Genomic DNA, 23,108 nt, shown 5'->3' with positions numbered 1-23,108 from the left:
TCCCTGCCCAGACAACTAACAAATCTTTTCTCCTCGGTCCCTTAGGTATCTATTCTATCCTGTGTCTTTGTTCCCATTGATTCGGTTCATTTGTATTCATCCATCAAGGCGCTAAGATTACCGAATATTTATTTTATGTCTACTGTGTGCCGGGTACTATGCTGGGCTTCGGCAACAGAACGATAAAAGCATATTGGTCACACCTCCATGCGGTCTGCAGAATAGTCCATCCATTTCCTGGAATACCGCAGATCAGTCTACCGCTTCCCCCCGCTCCGGGCTTCTGCTTCCCACACTGCCTCCAGGCTGATCTTTCAAATTTGTGACCCTCATCGCCTCATTGCAAGTCCCCGCCGCCCCGCGGGGAAAAAGTTCAGCGGCTTCGCGGGATGCGCAACGGCTGTCACTGACCCGCACCTACCCACCTGCGCCTAACGCCTCTTCCCAGGCGGAACTCCATACTCCAGAAATACCATTCCATTTGTAATTCTGTCCATATGCTCTGCTCTCCTAGTTTCACCTCTTTGATTTCTCCCTTTGGGAAACCAGTGTCACTTTTGTCCGCCTGCTAAAATCCTGCTTTTCCCGCAAAACCCATCTCCGGCATCCTGCCTTCCATGACAGCCCTCGAACCCGGGAATATCCTCTGCTATTGTTCCCGTTACCCCCATGCATGCTTCCCTTGTCTGTTGCCCATCTATGGTTCCTGTGTGAAAGACTATAAGCTCCTCGAGGCTGTGGGGAAGGGAACTGAGAGTTTTTCTTTCCTGTTGTCGATGTCATTAACATATATCTGACGCAGAGGGCATGCTTAATAAGCAGTAGTTGAATGAATGAGGAAACGAATGTAGGAATTCATAAATGAGATCTTTGCCGAAAGAACACACGGACGTAGACCGTCGTGTGTTATACTCGGAAGTAAAGATGTTCCAAAGTTTGACTTGCGTGAGATGCTTCAGGGAAACTTTTCCAAGCTGTGCATGTTGCACGTGCTAAAGTATCATCTCTTAGAGGAAACTACCCCTGGACACTGACCGAAAATGACCGAATCAAGTAGCTCTTCTCCCACAAGGGCTCTCGTCTTCAGCTACTGCACATAGAAACTGACAGACTATTCTTTTTCTTCGGTCTTCTAGGCTCAGATAATGCAATATTGCATTTCAGGCAGTAGATAAGAGCTCTGTCCGATCTTTTTTTTTTTTTTTTTTTTTTTTCCCTCCTTGGACTAATTCTATACATGAGTAATTACCTTTAGTACCTGAATTTCCTTTAATACCGTGCTTAGTTCTGCCCGATTTTCATTCTATTCTTTTCTTCGTCTCTTTTTCACTTTTTGGAGAAATGACGAAAAGACGCTGTGCAGTGATAACAAAAATTGCTCTTTTTCTAGGGAATTGCTACAACACTGCCCTGGCCACACTGATGGTCTGGTGGTAGTATACGGTGGCACGTAGTGTATCAGTTCCCCCTGCCCAGCCTTAGGGACCGTGTTAGTTTCCTCTTGCCGCTGTAACCACCACGTTGTGGCTTAAAGTAATATAAACCTATCATCTTACAGTTTAGAAAGCCAGAAGCCGAAACCGGGTCTTAAGGGTTAAAATCAAGGTGTTGGCAGGGGCGTGTTCCTTTGGGAGACTCTGGGGGGGAATGTGTCTCCTGGCCCTTTCTAGCTTTTACCATACACCTCCATCCCTGGGCTGTGGCCCCTTCCTGCGTCTTCAAAGGGTATTTGTCCAATCGCTGCTTCTCCACACCCCCTTTCTTGCCTCCGGGCACCCTCCTCTCCATCCTCTAAAGACCCTTGTAGTTAAATTGGGCCCACCTGTTGATCGGGGACAATCTCCCCATCTCAAAATTGTTAGCTTGTCACATCTGCAAAATCCCTTCCAGGGAAGAGGACACCTCTGGGGGACCATCATCCTGCCTCCCCCAGGGCCACGTGAACATTCAGGTTGAGGAGCAGAGTGAATGAAAGTAGGGCGCCGAGATAATAGGCTGTCCGCCCAGTCTCCCTCCCACCAAAGATCAGGACGCCCTCCCTCCATGATTTCCCTGGGGGCCTCCTCTTGACCGTGCACAGAAATCTGGGCTCCTGTCTATAAGGTTTTACAGGAGATCTTTCACCCCGGGCTGTAAAAATTCCAATTACGCACAGATCCTAACATGCTCGTACATAGTCAAAATCTCTTCACCACCAAACAAGGCGATTACAAAAACAAACAAACAAAAAACCCCACGAATGTTTATATTGTGTCCTCCCAACGTGTACACTTGCAGTTTCTACTTTTAGTTAAGGAATTCGGGTGGCCTGGAGCCGCTGGTCGAGCTCCTGCGCTCGAAGAATGATGAAGTAAGAAGGCACGCCAGCTGGGCCGTGATGGTCTGCGCCAACGACGAGCTCACGGCTGTCGAACTTTGCAAGCTCGGGTGAGTGGGGCTGCCTCGAGTTTCTGGCTCAGATGGAGAGCAGAGGAGGAAGGCGGACAGTCTTCAGGCCCAAGGAAGGGCAGGCAGGGCCCTGGGGAGCTGGGCTGGGCCTCCCAGAAAGGACCGCCTGGTTGGAGCAGGATCATCTGGGCTCCTCCCAACCCCTGGAGACCTCCCTCCCCGCCCCCCCTCCGCGACAAAACCAGCTTGACTGTCTCCCTGTCCATTTTTCATCCTGATAAACACCTCTCTTCCACTCTGCAATCGAGAAACGACACCTCTGCCTGGCTACTTTTTTTTTTTTTTTTAAGTTTCTTTTTCTTTTTAAGTTTATTTATTTATTTTGAGAGAGGGGGAGACAGAGGATCCCGAGCAGGCTCCTCGCCGCCGTCGGTGCAGAGCCTGACGCCGGGCTCGAACTCACCAACCCGTGAGGTCATGACTTAAGAGCAAACCAAGAGTCCGTTTCTTACTGGACTGAGCCGCCCAGGCGCCCCTGTCTCTCCACGTTGGAAGCCAAAATAAAATGCGTGAGCCGTGACCGCCTCAGAATTCTGCATTTAACCAAACCGACAAACAGGCTTTTTAAGGTTCCACTGACAGGTTTCCCCATTTCTAACCATCTTTATTTATATTTGTGTACATTACTTTATCTAAAAGGGTGAGATGTCGGGGCAGCCTGGGGGGCTCAGTCGGTTAAGCGTCCGACTTCAGCTCAGGTCATGATCTCAAGGTTTGTGTGTTCGAGCCCCACATCGGGCTCTGTGCTGACAGCTCGGAGCCTGGAGCCTGTTTCGGATTCTGTGTGTCCCCCTCTTCCTCTGCCCCTCCCCCACTCATGCTCTGTCCCTCTCTCAAAAAACAAACATTAAAACAGAAATAAATAGAAAAAAAGGGTGAGGTGTCTTTAACCTTTCCATCTCAATTCTTCACTCAGGGTCTTAGCTACGGATATACATGGGAATTTAATGTTGGATTGCTTGTTTAGAGCAAATAATGCTCTTTTCTTTTATTGACAGGGCTTTAGATATCCTTGAAGAAGTTAATCTATCAGTAAGTCGAAAAAATAAATTCAGTGAGGCAGCTTATAACAAATTGCTCAACAACAACCTGTCTCTGAAATATAGCCTGACTGGCTACTTGTCATCAAGTAACATAATTAGTGACGGATTCTATGATTACGGTCGGGTAAGTGACAGCACTAATTTGTATTTCAGTATGTGCGATCGTTTCTTTAGTCACGATGCCATTACATTGCAATTTTATAACCACCTAGCAGAATGTATATTTTTATAGACAGAAACTTGGGAATCAGAGCTTTACTCTTAACTCTGTCTGCTATAAGATTTTGCATTTATGTACAGTTTTACCTAGAATCTGATTACCTGTAGCAGAAACCAGCTTGCTGATGCTACTCTCGAGTTTCAGAGAAAATATAAAAGAAGGAGCACTTTCTGTTTGGGGGTTCTGTTATTTCCAGGGCTCAGCTCAGCGATCAGTATAGAAGTATAAGTGTTTTGCTTTAATTAAAAAAAATTTTTTTAACGTTTATTCATTTTTGAGAGTTAGAGACACAGAGCGTGAGTGGGGGAGGGGTAGAGAGAGAGGGAGACACAGAATCCGAAGCAGGCTCCAGGCTCCGAGCTGTCCGCACAGAGCCCGACGCGGGGCTCGAACACATAAACCTTGAGATCAGGACCTGAGCTGAAGTCAGAGGCTTAACCGACTGAGCCTCTCAGGTACCCCTTGTTTTATTAGTCATAATCTAACTGAAATTAACCAAAGTGTATTACCAGATTTTAAAATGTAATATAGAGGAATGTTATTTAAGCTGCATTTCTGATTCTGATTTTAAAACCAATATACAGTGTAATGCAGTGTGGACGTCCAGAGAAATGGGAAGCTGAAAATTAGAATCTTGAGGACTTTCTGGCATTGTGGCTTAAGTTAGCATCTTCCTTTCTTCTGGAGACCAACAGCAATGAGGAGAATAGGGGAACTTTTTTAAATCTACAAATCCCATATTAAGCAAACCTAGGAAGCAGATATGATCCACAGACTTAAAAAAAAAAAAAAACATAAGGGGGTGCCGGGTGGCTCAGGCAGCTGAGCATTGTCCTCTTGGTTTGTGTTCAGCTCATGCATGATCCCAGGGTCATGGGATTGAGCCCCGCGTCAGGCTCCGTGCTGAGTGTGGAGGCTCCTTGGATTCCCTCTCCTTCCCCCCCGCCCCCCTCTTGCACCTGTGTGTGTGCTGGCACTCTCTCTCTTTCTCTCTAAAATTACAAAAAATAAAAGTAGGAGTTACTGAAATTCCCTGAGATCAAGCAGAAGGGGTACAGGAGAAAAATGAAAAGGGGAAAAAATAAGCCCAGAGGGGGACGAGGGAGCCAGCGGCGGCAGGCCTCAGAAGGCACCACCAGCAATCCATACTGCCTCAGGTGATGGGAGAGCTCAGGGGTGCACAAGCCAAATGCTGTGTTTGCCGGGCAGGTGCAGGACCCGAGCACCTGGGATGAGCAAGGCAGGCAGCGGAAGCCTTCTTGGATCAGGGTGGTTCAGAAAGGCAGAGGAGACAGGGCCATGAAGGAATCACAGAGCCGAGCCGTATTTGCAAGAAACACTCTGCCATGCTAACAGTTCTAGAGACATTAAAATTTTTTATTTTATTTTATTAAATTTTTTACAAAGTTTATTTATTTTGTAGGGAGGGGAGCAAACAGGAGAGGGCCAGAGAGAAGGGGAGACAGAATCCCATCAGTGCAGAGCCTGATACGGGGTTTGAACTCACGAACCATGAGATCACGACCTGAACAGAAATCTAGAGTCAGTCGTATTTTATTTTATTTTATTTTATTTTATTTTATTTTATTATTTTATTTAATTTTTAATTATTTTAAGCTTATTTATTTTGAGAGACAACACAAGTGGGGTAAGGGCAGAGAGAGAGGGGAGAGAGAATCCCAAGCAGGCTCCACGCCGCCTTCACAGAGCCCGATATGGGGCTTGAACTCACAAACTATGGGATCATGACCTGAGCTGAAACCAAGAGCTGGACACTCAACCAAGTAAGCCACCCAGGCACCCCTATTTTTAAAGTAATCTTTACAATGTGAGGCTCGAACTCATGCTCCTGAGGTAAAGAGTCACGTGCTTTACCGGCTGAGCCAGGCAGGTGCCCCTAGAGGCATTTCGAATAATGAAAATGGCTAGCCTAAAACTGGACTCTTGATCCTCCTTCTGACTTCCCCTAGCACATTATTAGTGCAAAGATGCTTTGAGAAAAATGAGGAAATGGGCAGAAAAACCAACAGAGAACACTTACCAGGAAAATGTTGCCATGGATCAGATAAAACTGTGAGAAAATGTATTTGCTCATGAGTTTTAAAAAAATTTAATGAAACAATATTTTTTATAAAGGAAATTCTCTGGGGTGCCCGGGTGGCTCCGTTGGTTGAGCGTCCGACTTCGGCTCAGATCATGATCTCGCGGTTCACGAGTTTGAGCGCCGCGACGGGCTCTGTGCTGACAGCTCGGAGCCTGGAGCCTGTTTCAGATTCTGTGTCTCCCTCTCTCTCTGTCCCTCCTCTGCTCATGCTCTGTCTCTCTCTCTCTCTCTCTCTCTCTCAAAAATAAATAAACATTCAAAAAAATTTATTTTAAAAATAAAGGAGAATTCTCTGATTCATTCATTCAGTAAATATTAAGCTTCTAATATTGTAGGTTGGAATAGTCAGTGAATAAAAGAGACATATCTCTACTTCCGTGGCACCGGTAAGAGGAAAGTGTCAATAAATAGGAAACATAACAAATAAATAAATTATATCACACGATCAAAATGATCAGAGCATTGGGGGCAAAAATAGATCAGAGGCAGTGCTGGGGGTTGCTGGGGGTTGATGTTCACGATTTTAGAAATCGTGATCAGGTAGGGCCTCACAGGGAGGGCCATACTTGAGCAAAAACTACAAGGTGAGGGACTGAGCCATGGAGATGGCTCGGGGAAGGGCTTTCCAGGCAGAAGAAACAGCTTGTACAGAAGCCATAAGGTGTAAACATGCTTGGCAGATTTGGAAAACAGGAAGGTCGGTATAGAGCTGAATGAACCAAGGAGCACGATAGTGAGGACTAAATCAGAGAGATACAGAGAGACCAGATCATGTTAAGTCTTGTAGACCATTGGGAGGATTCTGGCTTTTACTTTGAATGAAGTGGGAAAACTTGGCAGACAGAGTTCTGGGCAGAAAAATGACATGATCTGTCTGATATATATATGCTTTTGTTTGCTTTCTGAGAGAAAGAGAGAGAGACAGAGCATGAGTGGGGGAGAGGCAGAGAGAGAAGGAGACAGAGAATCGGAAGCAGGCTCCGGGCTCTGAGCCATCAGCACAGAGCTCGATGCGGGGCTCAAACCCCCGAACCATGAGATCATGATGTGGGCCAAGGTCGGACACTTAACCAACTGAACCACCACGACGCCCCATGATCTGTCTGGTCTTTAATTTTTTTTTTTTTTTTTAACGTTTTATTTATTTTTGAGACAGAGAGAGACAGAGCATGAACGGGGGAGGGGCAGAGAGAGAGGGAGACACAGAATCGGAAGCAGGCTCCAGGCTCTGAGCCATCAGCCCAGAGCCCGACGCGGGGCTCGAACTCTCGGACCGCGAGATCGTGACCTGAGCCGAAGTCGGACGCCCAACCGACTGAGCCACCCAGGCGCCCCTGTCTGGTCTTTAAAGGATCCTAAAAAGTGTCTTGGATGAGAGAGGGATCTAATTATAGTATGATTGGAAAAAGACCTCAGAAAATGGTGTGGTCTAACCCGCCTCACCAGGCTGGTAAAATTGCTAATATAGGACTTTGTCTAGCCTATTTTTAGATAGCCTTGCAATATTTTTAGTGATCTCTTTAGTAATTAGTTACTCTGACAGACAACAGATTCTCCCAGAGTGATCAGTTCTTAAATTATCTACAGATAAATCCTGGCACCAAACTTTTGCCTTTGAAGGATCTCTGCTTACAAGAACCAAGTGATCAACGTGCTGTACTTTTAGTGAACAGTAAACCATCTGATGTGTGAGTCTCGCGGGGGTGGACGGATGCAGGGAAGCATAATGGTTTTTGTTTGTCCATCATCACGTGAATATGTAAAGATTCGCAGGATGGCACCTTTTTGTCCCCTGTATTTAGCGTCACCCTGAAAATCAACACTGGTCCGTAAAGTTGTAGCCTGACCTAGTAAAGACCATGGAAATCACCACCAACGTGGTTTTCCCACTCAATTCCAGATGTATTTCCGTAGTCAGTGCCTATTCCCTTCCCGGTAACATGAAGTTAATTGAAGAAAGTATAAATAGACAGGAGCAAACCAAAGCGAGTTGTGTTTACAGGGCTCCAGAACTGTATGCAGGACTATAATGCTGCCCGGGGCTTTTAAAAAATATAAAATAAGAAGTAAATAATAAAGCTAAAAATGCAAGCTTCAGAATTTTAAAAAATGGTCACGGATACCTATATATATCTACATATTTTATTGGACACATTTTATAAAAATATTTCCTGTTCCAGTTCATGAAAACCTTTACAATATTCTTTGTCTTACCTTTATGCGTTTATTAGGTCACTGTTAAAAGTCAGCTCCAAATATGATTTTCAAAAACAAAAACAAAAACAAAAAAAACCCCTGTCTTTTGTAGGCAGATCCAATATTGACAAATCAAGTATTTTAACTTGTGTATAATTTCAAATATGTAAAATTTTAGTTCTCCGCCTCCATCTACGGAAGATAAATCATCAGATGTTGGTTATGGTCGGAGCATTTCTTCTTCGTCTTCCTTTAGAAGAGCAAGCAAAGAAAAGACCAAGTAAGAAAATGGTATTTTGTCTGGACTCAATTCTCCCCTCAATGTGGGAGTAAAAAAAAAAAAAAAAAAAAATTTGGGTTTTAGATCTTGGCAACGTAATTCTTTTCATCCTTATAGTAATATAATTTCATCATTGCTTAAAAAATTTTTTTTAATGTTTATTTATTTTGAGAGAGAGAGATAGAGAGCAAGCAGGGGAGGGGCCGAGAGAGGGAGACAGAGAATCCCAAGCAGGCTTGCACTGTCAGTGCAGAGCCAGATGCAGGGCTCGAACTCACGAACTGTGAGCCAGGCTCACGACCTGAGCCGAAATCAAGAGTCGGATGCCTAACCGACTGAGCCACCCAGGTGCCCCTCGTAATTGCTTTTTCAAATTGCCACGGAAAACATCTCTGGAAAAGTAGCTAGTGAGACTGGCTTTACGTCCTGTGTGCCATGAACATACACTGAGCTCTGGACCACGGGACACAGTGGCCGTGGGCAGGCTTTGTGTTACTATTTGTAGATGGAAGAGTGCCTCGTGCCCTGCTTCACCCCTGCCTTGACGGGAAAGGGATCGCGGCATGTCACGGCAGTGACAAATGCCTTCTAACTTATGAGACGCCTTGCACATGTAATGTTTTCTTATTTTTCATGTGACTGAAATCGATCGTGAGTTTTTTCATACAATCAGAAAAAATAGTTATCATTTTAGTACCGGATTTGGATCTCCCACAGAAGAGAAATCCGAGCCTCCTTCTGGACGAAATACTGCTCTTAGCAAAGGCACCACAAAAGAAAGAGGATCAAGGTAGGAGATGTGTGATTACATTCTCTTCCTGATTGTGATCATGTCAGGCTTTGACTCCCCAGCAGAGTTGGGGAATGGAAGGGGTGGCTTTTAAATAGGAAGCTTTGCTTCTGGAATCGGCATGTTGCGCGAAGCGAGACTCATGAGCTGTAATTAAAAAGTAACTTACTTCGTTTTTGTCTCTTGCAACCTCTTTAAAACTTAACCGGAGGGAATTTCTTCTTCTGCCTCTGGGTGAGAACTCGGGTCACTTTGATCACTATACAGTCCTACCGGCACTTTAATTCAAAAACGACCACAGAAACAGCAGTCCTAGTGACTCATTTACAAGTCCAACCCGGCGTAGAGATCGATGTAAAATGAACCCTGTGCCCTCCCCCCTGGCTGCCTTTGTGGGTGGTGAGCCACACACGCTGGCGTGTGGTTCTCTCTCCCTCTCTCTCTCTCTGTCTTCCTCTCTCTCTGCCTTATGCCTCCACCTCCCCTCCCCATCCAGCTCACCCAGAGAAACCTCTGACCTTCAGGAGGCAGCGAGAGGGGGGAGAGGGACATAGGACCAAGTGTTTACATGATGGAACGATTACAGTGTGGTTTCATGCTTTTTAGGCCTGGCATGTTTTAAACATGCTTTCGGTATGTGTACGTATTTTTAAACATATTATTTCCCTAATGAGCACTTTCCTGGATTCCTCAAAAACCCACGTGGACCTCTTGCCACGCTCCGTGACCCTTTAATTATTGTTGACTTAAGCCCTTCAGAACCACTGTGGTATTGGAGGCCATCTAGCACACATGTCCAGCATCCGCTTTCTAAACGGGGACTGCCCCCGAAGGTCTCCCAAGGTGCAGACAGCGGTTTGCTCTCTTCCTCAGACCTCAGAGCTGTTTATTTTCTGTTTCGGACTTCATTCTCTACTGTGAGTCTCCGTGGCTCATTCTTCTCATCTCTGCTTCTAATCTGCGCCTGTCGTTCTAGGCCTGATACTTTTTGCCCTTCCCTCTCCTCCCCTCCCTTTTTTCCCCCTCGCTTTTCTTCCCGGCTTTCCTTTCCTCCTTAGGCTTCTCAGCCTCACCTCTACTGCACAGGCAGCTCCTTGAGGACAAGAACATAGGCTGATGGGAGTATTTCCCCTTTCATCCCCAGTGTTTAGCCTAGCGCTTGGTTGGCACACGTAGGCCTCCGTGTTTATTCAAGAGAACAGAAATCTGAAATTGATAGGAAAGGGTTATTTTTGACAAGGTCCACCCGCCTAAGCCGTGTGTCTTGAACAAATTGGCTACCTTCTCTTTGCCCGAGTCCCCTCATCGGTGAAACGGGCGGGCGTAACCTAGGCTGTTGTGACGATTAAATAAATTAGCACATGAACAGTCCATAGAGCAGTGCCTGGCACAAAGTAAACACTCAACAAATGCTAGTACTGTTGTGCGAAACAGTTACAAGGAGCCCAAATCCACTCAACCCTTGCAGGGACGTAGAGGAATCTCCAGGGTCCAATGTGGGAAATGCAGCCATCCCCAAAATGACAGGAGCTGGGATGAAGTCCGTAACTGTAGGCTCTCTCTGGCTTTCTTCCTCTCTTTCTCTCTCTCCCTCTCTCCACGTGCGTGGTATCTTATTTACAGACCCTTTGTTATCCTCCTTGACCCTCTTTTGGTTATTGCCTCACCCGTAACTGTAGCGTATGTGACTTTCGTTTGCCATGGGACAGACCTGGCTCCAGTTCCAAGCAAACTTTCCATTCTAAAGCCCAACAACTATCAGGTGCAAATTTGTAAGAGGGACCACCTTCTCTTCAGTGGCCAAAGCATTGGCTGGCTTTGGGGCAGGTGTCTCCCTTTGGTCTACCCAGCCATGGCCCTAGGGAAAAATCAGCTTTCTGCCCCCTTGATCGGGGAGGGTAGGCACTTGTCTGATGAGTGACCGTTATGCGTATACTGTACCTATCATCATCAATCAAAGTGTATCTTCCCTCTGATATCTCTGATATCGCGCCAGCTTAAATCTTTGCTGATTCTGCTGTTCTTGGCTCTTTCGCACTATCTTATTTTTCTTACAGCCCCGTCTGGTTCTTTTTTTTTATTAATTAAAAAAAAAAATTTTTTTTTTTTTTAAATAGAGCTACCGTTGACATTTATGTGCCCCTTTCCTGAGTCCTGGCTTCTCTATCCTGCTGGCCTGGAAACAGTGCGTTTCTAACGAAACTCATTGTTCCCCCAACTCCCAAACCTCCTTCTCCTCCTCTGTTCCCAATGCTGATGAATGTTAACTCCCACGCAATTGCTCAAGCTTTGGCATCGTCTTAAAATCCTTCTTCTCCTGGGGCGCCTGGGTGGCGCAGTCGGTTAAGCGTCCGACTTCAGCCAGGTCACGATCTCGCGGTCCGTGAGTTCGAGCCCCGCGTCAGGCTCTGGGCCGATGGCTCGGAGCCTGGAGCCTGTTTCCGATTCTGTGTCTCCCTCTCTCTCTGCCCCTCCCCCGTTCATGCTCTGTCTCTCTCTGTCCCAAAAATAAATAAAAAATGTTGAAAAAAAAAAAAAAATCCTTCTTCTCCTTACTCCCCTTCACTGAATGCGCCTCAGCCCTACGCACTCGATGTCTTCAGTGCCTCTTAAGTCATTGTTTCCCTTCGGTTTCACCTTTACCTCCCCTCTTCAGGCCTTTGTATTATATCTCAGCACACTAACCCCCTTGTTGTAAGATCCTCCTGCATTTTATTTAGCCCTCCATAAACCCATCCTCCATGCGACCACCCCCGCCCCCACTGAATTAACTTCCCAAACTGAAAGGCTGATCATATTACTCTGCCCAAAACAACGGTTTCCTATCATCCTCCAGATGCAGTCCAAACAGCAATTGTGTAGGCATGGCAAACTCCTGAAAAAATAAAAATAAAAAATAATAACCAAAAAAAATTTATAGATTAAATACAAATTCTTTTTTTTTTTTTTTAATGTTTATTTATTTTTGAGACAGAGAGAGACAGAGCATGAACGGGGGAGGGTCAGAGAGAGGGAGACACAGAATCGGAAACAGGCTCCAGGCTCTGAGCCGTCAGCACAGAGCCCGACGCGGGGCTCGAACTCATGGACTGAAAGATCATGACCTGAGCCGGAGTCGGCCGCTTAACTGACTGAACCACCCAGGCGCCCCACAAATTCTTTCAAATATCGAAGGCTTGTTGTTGAAAGGAATAGCGGTTTGACTCCCTGGCAATATGCCCCGGGGAGAATAAGTATAAACAAGTGAGGATCATTATTTCTTCTCACACCATTTCCGGTCTCCTCCTTGTCTCTGCATACTCTTGCCTCTTACTCCCCACTGAGAGATAAGCCCTGACGTGCTCCTAACATTCAGACAGGTTGTTAGCATACAGGAGAACCTACATTTGGATTCGGTCAACACTGGTCCTTGGTTTTCTCATCTCTAAAATGGAAGTGATGATTCCTTCCTCGCAGAGGTGCTGTAAGAGTAAGTGAAACAGTGCTTGTTGAGTGCCTAAACCATTGCCTGGCATACTTAAGTGATCCATATACGTCCAGTCCTTTTCCCCTCCTTATTCCTGGGTCCACTGGGGGGATAGATTGGTCGTAATCGCGTTGCCCTGTTGTCTCTCTTTTGGTAAGCCCTTCTTGTCTTGTTCCTATGAGAACTTTGGACCCCTGACGATAGAGTAACACATTTTAACTACCCATCTGATAATGTCGTAGAGAATGTGCGATGTTAACAAAAAGTTACTGAGAGGTACTGCCGACAATGACGAGACATCTAGAACCACAAAGTGGCCAAAGTCTTGAAAGGAAGAGAGGGGACAGGAAATGGGCAAACCAGTTATGTGTGTGGTGGCCCAATACAGACAGGGGAAGTATGATTTGTCTCTTTCTCCTCAATAATATTATCACCATATACCATGTAAATTAAAATCCTTAAGCGACAGTCTCTCGCTGGGTGACTAGCAACTATATTGCTCTTCTGTGTGAAGCGTTCAGCTGTTCCCTCCTTCACAGCAAAACACTCATAGGAGACGTGATTGGTTTCGCCTTTATCCAGCCGCCATCTTGATACTTTCCTAGCCTTCACTGAATCCAACAAACCTAATATGCCCTCTAAAGCTTTTCTTTATAAAGACCATTCCCCTCCCAATAAACACTTACTGTACCTATTTGTGAGTGTATCAGAAGTTCTATCTGTAGCATATTTTTGTATTCAGACCAGGTTTCATAAATATTTAAGTTGATTGCACATGAGTTTATGATACACACTTAAAAGTTTATTGCTTTCCTGTCTCTATTTTGTTTCCTTCCAGTCTGTTCATCTCTGGAGTCTTTTAGAAATTTACAACATATACTTAAACATTTCTGCCGCTCAATCTTGATCCTCATCATAACGACTTCCTAAAACATTGTTATTTTTTGAAGAATTTCCCTCAACTGCTTTTTTTTTTTAACCTTCGCTTAGCCATTTTTCCCCCTTCCTCCCAAATCTTGACTAACTGCAAAAGTCTTTCAGAAATAGATATTGTTTCTTAATCACATTTAACATCTTAATCACGCTTAAATACCTTCTCACCTTCTTTTCTTGAATTTTTTCATTCGTTCAGCAAATACTTATTGTGTTAGGTATCAGGAGTTGTTCCCACATTAGAGATACAGCAGTGAACATAAACCTTTGTTTTCATAGAACTTACATCCTACTGGGGACACTGACAAATAAGAAAATAAACCACACACACGCACACACACACACGTATGCACACATACATCCTTCTAAACCCGGAATACATTCTGTGTCCACTTTATACAATACTCTCTCCTCATCTTTTTGGAATAGACTGGGGGGAACAGGACACCCAACTGGGATAGATTTCTGGAACATCTTGAATTTCTTATTTTTACCACTCATGTGGAATTTATCGAATACTACCTGGTATTGTGATAATTTTTCATAGACCAAAATCTTCCTGCCTAAATTGAAACCCCACGTGGGCCAGCTTCATGACTTCCGTTTCTCCCAGCAGCCTTGCCTTATAACTTATATGTCCAAATAGTTGATGGAATCAAAAAGGAGCAAGTGATTAAACTTTGAAAATGTCAGTACACAGTTTGGAGCCAGACAAATGTCTCTTTCTGTTTAGCTATCTGCCTTCTCATCCACCGATGAACATAGAAAATATCCTTATTGCTTTGGATTTCCATAGTAACTCTCTGTTTTCTGAGGTAGTTTTGCTAAAGTCTTGGTAAGAAAGGTAAAAGTTCCACTATCTTTAATCGCAAATCGGTGTTCTTTCTGAGAGTTAATTTTACGAGAGTTAATTTTGTAATTTCTTAGCACTTGTCTCCATAGTGATTTAAAAATGGAATTCATTTGGGGTGCCTGGGTGGCTCAGTCGGTTAAGCGTCCGACTTCAGCTCAGGGCATGATCTCATGGTTCATGATCTTACGGTTCGTAGGTTTGAGCCCCACATCAGGCTCACTGCTGTCAGCCTGTCAGTGCAGAGCCCGGAGCCTGCTTCAGACTCTGTGTCTCCCTCTCTCTCTCTGCCCCTCCCCTGCTTGCGCTCTGTCTCTCTCTGTCTCTCAAAAATAAACAAATGTTTAAAAAAGAAGAAGAAGAAGAAGAAGAAGAAGAAGAAGAAGAAGAAATAAAATCCATTTAAGTATTGAAGCCCTTATTGACATACCCAGGCAGGCTTCATGGGAAAGAGGTCCAAATGAAGTACTGCTGTTTGTAGCAGCAGGAAACTACAGTTCAGAGGCTCCTGTAAATTATCCCTTTTTAATCACTCAATAGGATTGCCCTCCATGATGTGCTAAGTCCTGCATGCTGGCTCTCGTCTGCTACGTACCAAATGATTCTCCTCTCGCACCTCAGCACACTCAGAAATACACCTGCTTTGTGTTATAGGTGCTCTGAGTCAAGCTGTCCAATCTTATAAAGCTCTACCCTGTAACTTTAGGAGCAGGTAAATCTAAATATGTTTTTCACCATTCTAATTGACCTTTCTTGTGGTGGCTCCCAATTTACTAAAATCTTACTATGTATGTGAAGATGTTCTATTTATTTGTCTTGCAAAAGAAGAAATGTGTTCAAAAAAGTTTTAAGCGTTATTTGTTTTTAAGAGAGAGACAGTGCAAGCGTGAGAAGGGCAGAGAGAGAGAGAGAGAGAGAGAGAGAGAGAGAGAGAGAGGGAGACACAGAATCTGCAGCGGACTCCAGGCTCTGAGCTGTCAGCACAGAGCCGGACGTGGGGCTCAAACCCACAAACCGTGAGATCATGACCTGAGCCAAAGTCCAACGCTTAACCAATTGAACCATCCAGGCGCCCCAAGAAAGCTATTCAGATGATAGAGCTGGAAATATTAATTTTTGCTTAGAAATTTTATCATAATATATGAGGAGTACATTTTAGACTCTGCTTAGCTGCAGTACATAGAATATTGAATTAAAAAATACAAAACGTTGGGTACTTGTGGTGATTATAGAGTTTTGTGTAATGCTCCAAAAGCAATTAATAAGATTATTTTTTGTATTTCTTCCTCCAAATGAATTAAAGAGAAAACTCACATGGCCTTTGGTTACCCCCCCCCCCCTTCATCCTGTACTTCGAGAAATATTTAAAGGTAATTCCTGCTTCTAATTTACTGCTAGTGGAACAAAACGCAAAACAGTTGCAAAGACACAACTTAGGAGCTTCACCTGGCCGGGCCCCATTTTCTTAGCTAGGGGATGGGTGTGTGTCTGTGTGTGTCTATATATAATATATGATATATGATATGTGATAATGTGATATGTGATGTGATATGTAATATATAATATGTAATACATAATATGTAATATATTGTCTATATATAATATATGATATATGATATGTGATTGTGATATGTGATATGTGATGTGATATGTAATACATAATATGTAATATATAATATGTAATACATAATATGTAATATATTGTCTATATATAATATATGTTAAATTTATTATATGTTAAATATAATATATGTTAAATATAATATATGTTAAATATAATATAATATAATATAATATAATATAATATAATATAATATAATAATTATGGCTAAGGTTTATTTTAGTAAAAGATACAATGCAGGAACAGCAGGAAAAAAATAGACGTAAGCAAAGGCTATAGAAGTTCACATGGAGGTTTCCTCGTCCCCCCCTCCGGTTCTGCTAGCATAACAAGGGCTGCAATTTTCTCGTGACGTAGCTCCACCCGAGGAAGTGCCCCTGAATCGTGGGATCTGAATTCATATCGGGAAATTCCAATTTGAGTGCCGGTGCATTTCTCGGAGGCCACAAGGAAGTGGCACAACGTGTCTCAACTGCCAAAGGCATCCACCACGTGATCTCTCTCGGGCGAAACTGTCCTTTAACAATGAAGAGGGGGAGGTAAAGACATTCCCCAGTGAAGGAACACAAAGAATTGCGTTTTAAAAACTGGTTAACGGCCTCCAGGACAATCAACTGTGACCGCTGGCAATGCCTTTTCCACCGACAGGAATCCTTTGCGTCTCTGCTACACATGTTAACTAGCAAATTCTCTCGGGTTGAAACTATTAATTAAGAGTAGATTTTAATTAAGCAGTATCTTTACTGTTTATTAAGTACATTTCAGTTTTCGTAAGTGCAGAACTAAGTACATTTCTTTAGATAAACTTCAGGTAAGTCTTCACCCCTGCATGACATGGAAATTCTGTGCTATCCGTATTTTGGTTTGCTTTTTTCCATGTTTTGGGTAATTTAAAAAAAAAAATTTTTAAGTTTATTTACTTTTGAGAGAGAGACACACACACGGGAGTGTGAACAGGGGAGGGGCAGAGAGAGAGAGGGAGACGTAGAATCCAAAGCAGGCTCCAAGCTCTGAGCTGTCAGCACAGAATCCTACGCGGGGCTCAAACTCACAAACCGTGAGATCATGACCTGAGCCGAAGTCGGACGCTTAAGGGACTGGGCCACCCAGGTACCCCCGGGGAATTTTTCTTAAAAATGGTGATCCAAACTCTTCTTGCTGAAGGGCCCAACTGAAGCAAGAGATGATGTAAGACTGGCTTCAACTCCCTGAGGAAGCAACCTATTTTCTCCCAATTCAATAAATGCTTCTTGCATACCTACTGTGCACCAGACGTCTTGCTAAGCAATTATACGGAAGACCAACGTACGATTTTCGTATGTACCAATCAGGCAGTGTTACCTTGAAAGTTAATTTCTTCTGCATAATGTAGAGGCTATAACGCTCCATCACCGTCATCGAAAATTTGAAAATGGCTGGGGCGCCTGGGTGGCGCAGTCGGTTAAGCGTCCGACTTCAGCCAGGTCACGATCTCGCGGTCCGTGAGTTCGAGCCCCGCGTCGGGCTCTGGGCTGATGGCTCAGATTCTGTGTCTCCCTCTCTCTCTCTGCCCCTCCCCTGTTCATGCTCTGTCTCTCTCTGTCCAAAAATAAATAAAAAACGTTGAAAAAAAAATTTAAAAAAAAAAAGAAAATTTGAAAATGGCATATGATATGGTCATTGAGGTTTAAAATAATCTATTTCTGTGGGGTTCTTTAGATTACTCAGAGCACAGTTGGTGTGGTTCATTTTGTGACGTTGATTGCTGCTGTGTACTCTCAAAGGAAAGGCCGAGGGAAAAAAGAGGAGGAAAGAGTGAAGGAGGAAGAAGAGGTTTCGACATTACCAAAATTGATGGGAGAAGGAAGCCCCGAGAAAGAATGGTATCCTCCCTTCGACCCTGACTTCCGTGTTTACGTGTATGAAGTGACCAAATCAATATTTCCCATAACCAATATTAAGGAACAGATTGAGGTCCTTGCAAGGTAAGTCAGCTGTCTCTGTCTGTTCATGCACATTTTCAGTTTCTGAGAAAAAGTTTCTGATGTTAGCGGTTTGCATGTTTTAAGCCAGTTTTCAGGTGACTCCGTCATAATAACTGCACCCCACCGCTGACTCTGAAGCAGAAACACAATCAATTGAAAAAACGCTCCATTTCTATTTTACGTCCTATTTCCACCAAGAATCAGAGCTAGGAGCTGGAAATTGCTTCAAGAAAAATGCTTTTGCTTTTGTCATTTTCTCCAGCGAAACCACTAAAGCCATCCTTCAATGTGATCCTAAGGAATGAATCAAGTGTGAAAATTAAATGACTCCGTAGGTAGATGGGGTGCTCACAATTTAAAGGAATCATATTGTGAATTACTTGTAGACTCAAAAATTATGTTCTAATACAAACAACCATCGCTGATTTTTATGTCCTATGTCTGATGTTTTGCACCGCACGTTGCTCTAACGTGGGGGTGTGAGTGTTCTGAGGGATGGCTATTTGGGCAGGCTCAACACCCTGCAGACGTCAGTGAGGCTGCCTTCTTTTCCTTAAAAAAATTTTTTTTAATGTTCATTTATTTTTGAGAGAAAAAGAGACACAGAGCAGGAGCGGGGAGGGGGCAGAGATCAAGGGAGACACAGAATCCGAGGCAGGCTCCAGGCTCCGAGCTGTCAGCACGGAGCCTGACGTGGGGCTCGAACTCACGAACTGTGAGATTGTGACCTGAGCCGAAGTCGGACGCCCAACCGACTGAGCCATCCGGGCGCCCCTGGTCCTGCCTTCTTAATTGGAGCATTTAGTGTGAGTCCGCTAAGAGAAACCTGAGAACTTGACGTGGTAGCTGTGAGGGGTTAGGAATCACTTCAAGTGGAGGGTGGCCTTCGCCACTGGCACCAAGAAGGAGCAGGTGAGTTAGGTGAGCAGGTGGATCCTGCAACAGCTGGGGCCTCCGCGGGAGCTTGTACCCTCTCCAAGTTGAAGTGCACTGCACTCATCAAACCTGGATGTGACAACCGCAAGAAACAACAGCCGCCAGATCATTGACTTCTCGTCAGCCAGAACCGGAAGAGAGCATTTTTGGCTGCTGGCGTTTGTCGGGTGTCCTTGAGAAGTGATGACTCAAGCAGAACTCTGATCTAGCTCATTTCAGCATTTGCCAAACGTCCTCGTGCTTTGTTCCTATCGGGAATACTTTTCATCATTCCCAAATAATTGTGGGTTTTTCGTTGTTTTTTTTTTTTTTTTAAACCTGAGCCCGCACCAAGACGGGGATGCTTAGATTTGCCCCCGAGCTGTTGGTCCCCAGCATTGATCACGGTCTGCCTGGCTGGGTCGTGTGACAGCTTTCTCCCCCACCTTTCCTCCTGTATTTGGCCGCTGTTCTTCCTTGCTTGGTTCTCTGTAGGGCAAGACGAAAGTTTTTCTTAAAATGTGCAACTCTGCCTCTACTCCAAGATGCAGTATAGCCTTAGTTGACAGAGGATTTTTGTACACGTGTTTACTGACCTCTTCAGGGAGAGCCTCCAATGAGGAGAAACCCCCGGGGCACATCCATTCCAACTCCTCACCCAACTTATTTTTCCTTCTGCCTTCTTCCTCTCTTCCTCTCACTTTAGTGTTACCTAAACGCCATCTTTCTCTAAATCAAAAAAAAAATTTGATCAAATATATCTATATTTTTAAGTTTATGTTTTTATTTTGAGAGAGAGAGAGAGAGAGAGCCCCACCAGGGCAGGGGTAGAGAGAGGGAGGGAGAGAGAGACAGAATCCCAAGCAGGCTCTGCGCTGTCAGTGCTCAGAGCCCAATGCAAGGCTCAAACCCATGAACTGTGGGACCGTGACCTGAGCAAAAAACCAAGAGTCAGACGCTTGACCGACTGAGCCACCCAGGCGCCCCCCAAAATAATAAAATTTAACAGGGAAAAATTAGAAAACTTGAAAATATTTGGGAATCCAAAGGAAAAATTTCCAATGTGTGCACGTTATCTCTAAGTTCAAATTCGTTAAAAGAAGGACCGTGTATGTTAGCACGATGCCTTGGATTTCAGATTGAAGCACTTATGAATATTTTTTCAAGGGCAAGATAAAGCTTTAAAACTGTGTTGATAGGAACTTTGTGTGATATGATTTGTTTCTTCTTATAAATATTGCAAAGATTAGCATTCATTTCTTCCTTTGTGTTGAATGAAATTGTGAGAGTGTCAGTCTCTATATGATAGTTTGAATAGAGTGAGCCTAATGTTAACGCACTTGTAGTAAGTTTAAAAAGTAAAGCAAATAAGAAAGCCAGAGGAAATGCAGCTTTTACACATACAACTGTACGTAGAGTTACACTCAAAGCACCTAAAATGGGATGTGAAACTCGATTGATTGGATCTCAATGTCATTGACACAGGTACGTGGCAGAAAAAATGGGTGGTAAAATGTCAAAGGAGAAACTCCATCATTTCAGCTGGGAACTCCATATCAGTGAGCTAAAATTTCAACTTAAATCCAATGTTGTGCCAATTGGACAGATCAAAAAAGGAATCTTCTATCATCGAGCTTTGCTTTTCAAGGTATTTGAGATATTTTGCCTCATTTGCCTTTAGGTAAAAATGTTTGTCTTTCTCATAATAGTGTGAGCCACTTGCTAACATTTAACTGGCTAATATTAATCCTGCCACTTAGATTTACTTATTTGTGTGTGTGTGTGTGTGTGTGTGTGTACACACACACACACACACACGCACACACGTATATATTTGCCAGACTACCGGAAGCATATTCATTCAATATTTATCATACACCTGCTACAGGTCAAGGGCTCTTCTAAGGTCTGGGAATATGGATCTCTTAAAGCGATAGCCCCTGCATACACACAAGGGCTAGACTTGTGGGTTCTCAGGTGATGTCAGGGAAAGCTTCAGGGGAGGAAGTGATGTGTAGCCTGAGTATTAGAGAATACATAGGATTTCATCGGGTAAAGAAGGAAGACAAGAACATTCTAAACAAAGCAAACATTTTATACAAGATGACAGGAATGAGAGTCCCTGGTCGACTTGAGGAATGTAGCATAGTTGGTCTGGAAAAAGGAAAGAGGACGGGTCAGATGCAGCTAAAGGGCCGGATTATAAAGCTCCATGTGAATTTGCACTTGATCCTAAAATCTGTGAGTGGCCACCGAAAGCTGTTAAGGGGAGAGCATGATTTTAAAAATACATATATAGGGGCACCTGGGTGGCTTGGTCGGTTAAGCGTCCGACTTCGGCTCAGGTCATGATCTCGCGGTCCGTGAATTCGAGCCCCGTGTCGGGCTCTGTGCTGACAGCTCAGAGCCTGGAGCCTGTTTCAGATTCTGTGTCTCCCTCTGTCTCTGCTCCTCCCCTGTTCATGCTCTGTCTCAAAAATAAATAAACGTTAAAAAAAAATTTAAAAAATAAAAAATAAATTAAAAACACATGTATATGTGTATATATGTATATACGTACAGAGAGATTTAAGAGCTAAACGGAAAGCAATTGGCGTCTGCCTAGGTGCGGTGTGAGGGACTGCATGAGAAGAACAAGATTTTCAGGCTCTGGGCAGGGCAACCGTTAATGTTGGCATCGTTCACTGAGGGGGACACGAGAGAAGGGTCAGGTTCAAGAAAGAGGGGGTAATTTTTTTTCCCTCCACTGTATCAAGCATCTGGAATATACTAAGAGCTGCAAAAATGGTTTCTGAACTGTAGACTGAATGTATACAATTCCTACTTCCTCCCAAATACCTACAAACCTCTTTACATCCATGTGTATCTTGCCTCCAGTTCCAAGCTAATTCTATATATAATTGGCGTGCCAACTTTCCCCAGTTTCTTTTTTTCCTTAAGTTTTATTTATTTTGAGAGAGAGAGAGAGAGCGCGCGAGGGAGAGCGTGTGAGGGAGGGGCAGAGAGAATGGGAGAGGGAGAACCCAAGCGGGCTCCACTCCATCAGTGTAGAGCCCAACTCGGGGCTTGAACCCACAAACTGTGAGATCATGACCCAAGCCAAAACCGAGAGAGAACGGGACACTTAACCAACGGAGCTCCCCTTGTGCTCCCCAATCTTCCTTATTTTCTTGGGTTTCTTGCTCTAGCAAATTCTTCTCTTCTGCCTTGAATCTCTTTCTCTCTCTGTTTCTCCTTTAAAATCTAAACTTAAGTCTACAATATTTAAAGAGGAAATATAAATCTTTTCTCGTAATAACTACAACTATTCCTGTAGCTCCTATCATCATGACCACCATCATTTTGAGCTACGTGACAGACACTTGATTAATGCAATTGTGAAAACTCTGAAAAATACCAAAAGTCGAAATTACTATCCTTGTTTGAAAGACAAGAAAACTGAACTGAGAGAGGGGATTTACCCAAGGTCAGCGAGAGGCACAGCTCAACTCTGAACCCGTGTCGATCTGAATCAAACCTACCATATTTTTTCTATCTAGATAATTCTCAGTCTTGGTCAAAATTCAGAGTCATCTCGGTACCTTGTCCCTCTTTGGCTCACCTCATTCTTCTCCTTCAGGCCACTGCGGTCTCTCGCCTTGGCTCCCTCTCAGGAAGAACCACAGGAATCTATTGTCTGTCTTACTTGGTATGTCAAAGACTTTGTCACTCGTCCTTCTTATTCCCTGACAGCACTCTTCTTGAGTAACTTTTGTTCTCTCTCTCCACCTCATCTCAGTCTCCTCTGGTGACCTCTTTCCTCCAACGCTCTTTTAAGTGTTGGGGTCCCGCAACGTTCCGACACAGACTCTTCTCCCTTCTCACTCTATGTGCTTCATATGGTGAGGTCATGCTCTCACGTGGCCTTAAATACTAACGAAATGCCGCGGGTGTCCAGATTCTTCCCTCTGTCCCACAAACCTCTCCTGATCCCACATCCGTGTGCCTGTTTACCCTCCAGGCTGCACCTGAGTGTCTCACAGGCACTGTATTAGTGTGATCATCTGCTCAAACAAAATACTGTACATTGGGGGGGCCTAACCAATAAATAGTTATTTCTCACGATAATGGAGGCTGAGAAGTCTCAGCTCAAGGTGAGAACGGAGCCAGCGTCTGGTGAGGACCCTCTTCCTGGTTTCCAGTGGCCACTTTCTTCCTTTGCCCTCACAGGATGGACGGACCGGGGGCTCTGGTCTCTTCCTCCTCCTACAAGCCCTCCCAATACCATCACACTGGGGG

General features: G+C 44.2%; 1 protein-coding gene across 13 annotated transcripts in view; it reads left to right on the top strand.

Moving 5' to 3' along the window:
* The window catches only part of ARMC3 (armadillo repeat containing 3), a 106,927-nt gene that overhangs the window by 74,554 nt on the left and 9,265 nt on the right, over positions 1 to 23,108 (top strand). For 7 of the 13 annotated variants that reach the window (XM_058681706.1, XM_058681708.1, XM_058681698.1 and 4 more), the window contains 7 exons: positions 2,291 to 2,427; positions 3,447 to 3,615; positions 7,403 to 7,503; positions 8,190 to 8,291; positions 8,965 to 9,081; positions 17,715 to 17,915; positions 20,316 to 20,478. In XM_058681706.1, the coding sequence (XP_058537689.1) occupies positions 2,291 to 2,427; positions 3,447 to 3,615; positions 7,403 to 7,503; positions 8,190 to 8,291; positions 8,965 to 9,081; positions 17,715 to 17,915; positions 20,316 to 20,478 (990 nt within the window). Of the gene's footprint in view, positions 1 to 2,290; positions 2,428 to 3,446; positions 3,616 to 7,402; positions 7,504 to 8,189; positions 8,292 to 8,964; positions 9,082 to 17,649; positions 17,916 to 17,999; positions 18,341 to 20,315; positions 20,479 to 23,108 lie in introns of those variants that run through there. The other 6 variants (XM_058681705.1, XM_058681704.1, XM_058681710.1 and 3 more) reach the window with 6 other exon arrangements.

The sequence above is a fragment of the Neofelis nebulosa genome, chromosome 8 (assembly GCF_028018385.1).
Source record: "Neofelis nebulosa isolate mNeoNeb1 chromosome 8, mNeoNeb1.pri, whole genome shotgun sequence".
NCBI classification, from domain to species: Eukaryota; Metazoa; Chordata; class Mammalia; order Carnivora; family Felidae; genus Neofelis; species Neofelis nebulosa.
This window is presented reverse-complemented; position numbering and strand designations above follow the sequence as displayed.